This window comes from Protobothrops mucrosquamatus, unplaced genomic scaffold (assembly GCF_001527695.2).
Source record: "Protobothrops mucrosquamatus isolate PMUCROS unplaced genomic scaffold, P.Mucros_1.0 scaffold2838, whole genome shotgun sequence".
NCBI classification, from domain to species: domain Eukaryota; kingdom Metazoa; phylum Chordata; class Lepidosauria; order Squamata; family Viperidae; genus Protobothrops; species Protobothrops mucrosquamatus.
In genome coordinates, this window is record NW_015388870.1 from 134453 (window position 1) to 141952 (window position 7500).

The window sequence follows — 7500 nt, forward strand, 5'->3', positions numbered from 1 at the left end:
CCCCCCCCCCAATTAGTGTTAAGATATTGCAAGCCGAATTTAAGGCACTGAATCACGGGGTGCTTAACCCAGGCCTGTTGGCTGAAACCCCGCTCGATCTGAGTTGCTTGTCCGGGCTGTGTTTGCAGCTGGTACCAGCGAGTTGGTGATGCTGAGTTTGGACTTGGTGAAGACCCGCCTGGCTATGATGAGCATGGAGATGAGGAAGAACTTCATTCAGGGCATCCTGACCTCGCTGATTGAAAAATCGAGCGACGCCAAAATCCTGCGGGCCGTGGTCAAAATTGTGGAAGAGTGGGTCAAAAACAGCTCCTCCATGGCGGCGAACCAGGTAACCTAAAAGGAGTATTTGGGGTGGTGGTGGAAGAAAGAGGGGAATGGACTTGAACGTGGTCTTGTGGTTAAGGCACCTGGCTAAAAAAAAACAGGCAATAGTGAGTTCTAGTCCCCCACTAGCCAGGCAAAGTTATGAAAGATCACTCCAGAAGTACCCGTGTTTTCCCGAAAATAAAATATGATTTTTTTTGCTCCAGAAGACGCATTAGGGCTTATGTCCCTGTTAGGGCTTCTTGTCAGGTCCCCAAAACCTCTGCGTTTTCCTTGCATATATATTCTACTTTGGGGAGGGGGGCTGCCAGTTCTGCTGGGGGGGGAGGAGGAGGAGCTTGGGATAACTTTCGGCTTTCTACTTTCCCTCTCCTGCCCCCATCCTTGAGAAAGGAATGCGTCTGGAGACGGAGAAGACCTTGAGATGCTTACCCACACGTCATACCCCCTGTGGATTGGCTGGATTTCAAATGGACATCATGACTCTGGGTGGGAGGAGGACTATTGCTAATTTAACTACACCATTTGCGCTGGATTTTCCCCAGATCTTGCCTTGACTTTGTTACTGTCACCGACCCCTAATAAAAGTTCCCTTTTGAGACAATGCCTGTTTCAGGAGTTCTGCTTTCGTGGGTGGTTAGCTGAGGCGGATTCTTACGCTTCTATTCGGGGAAATACGGTAGTAGACGCGTCTGTCTGGCTGACAATCTTAACTGGGGCTTATTTTTGAAATAAGCCCGAGTCCTGAAAAATCATGCCAGGGCTTATTATTTTCTGGTTAGGTCTTCTTTTTGGGGAAACACGGTACTCTAAAGTTTTGCTGTCTCCCCTCTCTTCCATCGTCACACGACAGCGGTGGTGTGGTTAACCCACCCTGCTTTAAAAAGTCGTAAAACGGGGCACAACTCACATAACCGACGGAAGGGACGTTCTGCTCCCGATTATCGTCATAAGTCGAGATTTATTTCAGAAGTGAGCTACATTTACCGACAGCTGTTCTTTTGCCCTCTTAGGGCAGGGATCCCCAATCCCTAGTCTGTGGACCGGTAGCAGGCCACGGCCTACCAGCAACCGGTCCGCACAAACAAGCAAAGCCCCATCTGCGGGATGCAGGCAGTACACAAAACCACACGCCCCTCCGGTCCGTGGAAAAACCTCTCTCCATGGAACCGGTTCCTGGTGCCCAAAAGTTTGGGGACCTCTGTCTTAGGGAACAAGCTGGAGAAAAAAAAAATCAACATTTTTTTCCCTCTTTTTTTTTTCTCCCCCCCCCCCAAACAGATTCCGACGCTGCGCGAGAAGTCCATTCTGCTGGTGAAAATGATGACCTACATTGAAAAGCGTTTTCCAGAGGACCTTGAGTTAAACGCTCAGTTCTTAGACCTTGTTAACTACGTCTATAGGTAAATTACAGCAATTAATCAGCCGGGTCAGTGTATCTCGGTTCATAATTTGTGCCACGCCTGACCTTAAGAAGGCACCATTCATCTTTTGAAGTCAGCCCGGGGATTGGGGAACGGTGGGGGGGGGGACGATCAATTTTTAGTTCCCCAAGGTTTTAGTTCATGCTCACGCCAGTCAAATGCCGCGTCAATCTCTGTCGGTTCTTTTAAGGGAAAAGAGATCTTTTCCCCCAATCCTGCAGGAGTTAAAGCGTTTTTTTAAAAAAAATTCAAGATAGAAAATTCAGGGGGAGTCTTGTAATTGGCTAATTTGATCTCTTTGCATTGTCCCGGAGCATAGCTAAACCTTCTTAGCAGTTGGGGCGACAAGCACGCCTTCCCTTCAGTCAGATGACCTCCTGCTTTGCAACTAGCACCCCAAGGCCACATAATCGTGATATCGTTGTTGACAATCCCAATTTTCTGCAAAAAAAAACGCCCCGTGGGTTCACTTAATGACTGGTGCAAAAAAGTGCATACAACCGGGCCACTCGTGTGAGTGACCCACTTTACGATGGTCACAAACCAGGCTCCGTTACAGCCCCTTAGTCATTTTTATACCTTTACAACCAGGAGTGGAGCACGGTGGCTGGATGCTGGTCCCACGTTTGAGACCTGAGCACTGGCTCGGGACAGGGTTGAGCTCCTGTCCTTCACTCCCAGCTCCTTCTAGGGCAGGGGTAGGCAACCTTGGCTCTTTTATGACTCGTGGACTTCAACTCCCAGAATTCCTGAGCCAGCATGGCTCAGCTTGGAAGCCTCTCCCTTTCCCCTCAGCATGGGTGGCTTAGGAATTCTGGGAGTTGGAAGTCCACGGGTCATAAAAGAGCCAGGGTTGCCTACCTCTGGTTTGGACTAACGAATAAACAGATTAGATTAAATTAGATTAGATTAGATTACCTTTATTGTCATTTTTTACTGTGGGCGCAACGACCCCCATTAAACATGAAATTTAGTTGCTTGCTCTCAAAGTGTACACATACATAACAGACAATTTAAACATACTATATGCAACATATGTATAGACCAGGGGTAGGCAACCTTGGCTCTTTTATGACTCGTGGACTTCAACTCCCAGAATTCCTGAGCCAGCCTGGCTCAGCTTGGAAACCTCTCCCTTTCCCCTCAGCATGGCTGGCTCAGGAATTCTGGGAGTTGAAGTCCACGAATCATGAAGGGGCCATAGTTTCCCCATGTTGGCTCAGGAATTCTGGGAGTTGAAGTCCACAAGTCATAAAAGAGCAAAGATTGCCTACCTCTGGCCTAGGCCTAGGCTGCTTTATGACTCGTGGACTTCAACTCCCAGAATTCCTGAGCCAGCTTGGCTCAGCTTGGAAACCTTTCCCTTTCCCCTCAGCATGGCTGGCTCAGGAATTCTGGGAGTTGAAGTCCACGCGTCGTAAAAGAGCCAAGGTTGCCTACCCCTGCTCTAGGGACATGAAAGGATTCCCCAACTGGGCGTCCCCAGGGCAACAGTGATGTCACCGGCTAATCCTTTCAACCCGGAAGCGTCTCTGTGATTCTGACATGAGTGCAAAAAACCCCCTAACAGAAGTAACTTAAGTCGCTCCCCCCCTTTGTTTCTTCTTAGAGATGAAAATCTTTCAGGGAGTGAACTGACCGCTAAACTCGAGCCGGCCTTCCTGTCTGGCCTCCGATGCACCCAGCCTCTCATCAGGGCCAAGTTTTTTGAGGTCTTTGACAATTCCATGAAACGGCGGGTCTACGAGAGGCTGCTGTACGTCACCTGTTCCCAAAACTGGGAAGCCATGGGGAACCACTTCTGGATCAAGCAGTGCATCGAGGTGAGGACACAAACAAGTTGGATTTCCCTTTCTCTTCTCTGGAAGCAGAAGAGGCAAGAATATGGTTAGGCTAAAACACACGGAGAACCGTTGCAGGAATTGGCCATGCCTAGTTGAGTGAAAGGAAGGGCTGGGGGGACATGATGACGGTCTTCCAATATCTCAGGGGTTGCCCCAAAGAAGAAGGGGTCAAGCTGTTCTCCAAAGCGCCTGAAGGCAGGACAAGAAGCAGTGGATGGAAACTCATCAAGGAGAGAAGCAACCTAGAACTAAGGAGAAACTTCCTGACGGTGAGGACAATTAATCAGTGGAATGGCTTCCCTCCAGAAGCTGTGGATGCTCCATCACTGGAGGTTATTAAGAAGAGATTGGGCAACCAGAGGCAGGTTGTTCCACTGAGTAATTGTTCGAACTGTCAGGAAGTTTCTCCTTAGTTCCAGGTTGCTTCTCTCCTTGGTTAGCTTCCAATCATTTGCATTTTTGTCCACGGCCGCTAGCCATGGGAGTTTAATTTTTCCTTTCTCAGCTGTCTCTCTTGCCTTCGGTTTCTTCCTTAAGACCGAGAGGGACCGTCATGTTCAGCCTTAAAGTTGGTTAACTGTATCTACAGGTTGTGTCTACAGCCTCTCTTCTTAATCCCTTTCAGCTCCTGCTGGCGGTTTGTGAAAGGAACACAACCATCGGGACCAGCTGTCAAGGGGCCACGCTTCCCTCCATCACAAACGTGATCAATCTGGCGGATAGCCACGACCGGGCGGCGTTTGCCATGGTCACCCACGTCAAGCAAGAACCTCGTGAACGAGAAAACAGTGAATCCAAAGAAGAGGTAAAGTCTTCCTGTATTACACGTAAAGCTTACTTGTTTACATAGAGTCCTGTGCTGTTGGGGGTACCTTAATGTGTCTATTTGCAAAACTCTGGTCTTCTCCCCTTTATACGCAGGATGTCGAGATAGACATTGAGCTGGCTCCCGGAGATCAGACGAGCACCCCAAAAACCAAAGAACTGTCCGAAAAGGACATTGGGAACCAGTTGCACATGTTAACCAACCGGCACGACAAATTCCTGGACTCTCTGCGCGAGGTGAAGGTGAGTGAGTTGTCGCTCCCCTGGCATTTCACAATACTCCTTGAAGCCTGGGCAGCCTATTTCTGCAGCGCGCATGCTACTAAAACCCTTTTGGGTGGGGGAGAAGGTGCATTGCAGGTCATTCTTTAGGCCCTCAGGGGTCTTCAAACTGGGCAACTTTCAGACTTGTGGACTTCAACTCCCAGAATTCCTCAGCCAGCTGAGGAATTCTGGGAGTCGAAGTCCACAAGTCTTACAGTTGCCCAGTTTGAAGACCCCTGCTTTATTTAGGCTGTCTCCTAGCATGTTGGTGTCACACCTGTCCCACAGTTGATCTGCTGGGTAATAGCCATAGCACTGAGACTTATATACTGCTTTACAGTGTGCTTTACAGCCCTCTCTAAGCGGTTTACAGAGTCAGCATCTTGTTGCCTCCCCCAACAATCTGGGTCCTCATTTTCCCAACCTCAGAAAGGATGGAAGGCTGAGTCAACCTGGAGCCGGTGAGAATCGAACTCCAGGCTGTCGGCAGAGTTTGCCTGCAATGCTGCATTCTAACCACAAGGAAGGAAGGAAGGAAGGAAGGAAGGAAGGAAAATAGCAATAGCACTTATATACCGCTTCACAGTGCTTTAGAGCCTTATCTAAGCGGTTTATAGAGTCAGCATATGGCCCCCAACAATCTGGATCCTCATTTTACTGACCTCGGAAGGATGGAAGGCTGAGTCATCCTTGAGCTGGTCAGGATCAAACTGCTACCGGTCGAGCAGTGGGCAGAGTTAGCCTGCAGTACTGCATTCTAACCACTGCGCCACCACACAGGATGAGATCTCTGGGTTGCTGGTCTCTCTAGTAGCTTTCCCTAGCTCAACACCACCACCCCTCATCCTTCGGTAGTTGCAGTAAGCCTGCAGGCTTCAGTTTGTGGCTTTAGAGATGGCTTCTCCCGCCTTCGGTTTTTTTTCTGGTGGGGTAAATCAGCTTTGTCTTCTTCATGATTGGGTATGCCTAACTCGCAGTTTCGTTCCAGACGGGAGCCCTGCTAAGTGCCTTCGTTCAGCTTTGTCACATTTCCACCCCTTTGGCTGAAAAAACTTGGATCCAGCTGTTTTCCAGATTGTGGAAAATCCTTTCAGACAGACAGCAACATGTGAGTGTCGTTTTGAAAAAAAAAAAAGCAGTGATGAAAAACTGGTGAAACATTTTCTTTCTTTCTTTCTTTCTTTCTTTCTTTCTTTCTTTCTTTCTTTCTTTCTTTCTTTCTTTCTTTCTTTCTTTCTTTCTTCTCCTCCCTCCCTCCCTCCCTCCCTCCCTTCCTTCTTTCCTTCCTCTTCCTCTTTCTCTTTCTTTTTCTCTTTCTCTCTTTCTGTCTTTCCACTTTCATTCTCTCTCCCTCTCTCTCCTTCTCTCTTTCCTTCCTCTCTCCCTCTCTTCCTCTTTCTCCTTCCTTCCTCCCTCCCTTCTTTCCTTCCTCTTCCACTTCCTCTTTCTCTTTTTCTCTTTCTCTCTTTCTGTCTTTCCACTTTCATTCTCCCTCCCTCTCTCTCCTTCTCTTTCTTTCCCTCCTCTCTCCTCCCTCCTTCTCTCTCCCTCTCCTTCCCTCTCTCCCTCGTCTCCCTCTCTCTCTCTCTCTCTCTCTCCTCCTCCTCCTCCTCCTCCTCCTCCTCCTCCTCCTCTTCTTCTCCCGAGTTGTAATTTGCAAAGAAAAAAAAAAAGGCCCTTCTCCATGATCAGGAAATGATTCCAGCCTCAGAGGGGGGGAAAAGGATGCTTAGATGTGCCTGAAAGGAACAACATCTTTGTGGGATTGACTGATTGATCCGACTTGGATGCTGCCAGTTCCGCACCACCTGTTGGGGCAGGCGGAGAAAATACTTCTTGATCGATCATGTTTGATCAGTTGCTGAATCTGAACGATTGGGCACCGGCGGGCTGAAAAGAAACCCGAAGTCTTTCATGCGTGGCTTTAAAAGGCCAGATCTGCATCCTGGAGGTTATAGGAGACTCTTTTCCTGCACGTTGGTGCTTTTCCTCTTGACAAAAGCCGTTTCGGGGTTTTCAGTGCTCTTCCGGGAGGGACCCAGAGGCAATTTTCAACCTCAACCGGACTCGTCTTTCCGATCCTGAAAAGAGCAGCTTTCGGCAGCCTCCCTGTCGAGAGCATAATTCCTGCTGGCGATGCCGGCTTCGCCCTTGGAATAATGGCTAATTTCCATTGTAGGCTCTGGCGGGAGAAATTAGCCCATTCCTGTGCAGCGGCAGCCACCAGGTGCAGCGCGACTGCCAGCCGAGCGCCTTGAACTGCTTCGTGGAAGCCATGTCCCAGTGCGTGCCCCCCATCCCCATCAGGCCCTGCGTGCTGAAGTACCTGGGCAAGACCCACAACCTCTGGTTCCGCTCCACCCTGATGCTGGAGCACCAGGCCTTCGAGAAGGGGCTCAGCCTGCAGATCAAACCGAAACAGACCACGGAGTTCTACGAGCAGGAGAGCATCACTCTGCCCCAACAGGTAGGGCACGAATTTGGGGTTTTCTGCGCTGGAAGGAAATAAAGCCCGTGTGGGGTATCTGGGCCTAGGCGAAGAAATCCCCAGGAATTGGAGCAAACTGGATAAGGGGACAGATGTGAAGCCAGTGGGGCTACTCCGGGTTTAGGAGGAGAGCCCCCTTGGTTCTTTGCACCCCCGTCAGAAGGGTTGCTGTCTGAGGCGGTCGCTCAGCGAAGACCAGGCGCTTGCCCCTTCACGTCGTTTGCAGTTGGGGTGGCTGTTAGATCTGGATAAATAAATAAATAGAGGCTGCCATGCCCTGATGTCAGGATGTTTGAGCTTTGTAGGGAGCGTAGAAGGAAGGGAGGGA

General features: G+C 49.6%; 1 protein-coding gene across 1 annotated transcript in view; it reads left to right on the top strand.

The window, feature by feature from the left end:
- The window catches only part of TRRAP (transformation/transcription domain associated protein), a gene marked incomplete at its 3' end in the record, with an annotated part of 67346 nt that overhangs the window by 46630 nt on the left and 13216 nt on the right, over positions 1–7500 (top strand). The window contains exons 45-51 of the mRNA XM_015825857.1: positions 129–331; positions 1609–1730; positions 3361–3574; positions 4221–4400; positions 4517–4663; positions 5673–5792; positions 6864–7151. Coding sequence (XP_015681343.1) covers positions 129–331; positions 1609–1730; positions 3361–3574; positions 4221–4400; positions 4517–4663; positions 5673–5792; positions 6864–7151 — 1274 coding nt within the window. The remainder of the gene's footprint in view (positions 1–128; positions 332–1608; positions 1731–3360; positions 3575–4220; positions 4401–4516; positions 4664–5672; positions 5793–6863; positions 7152–7500) is intronic.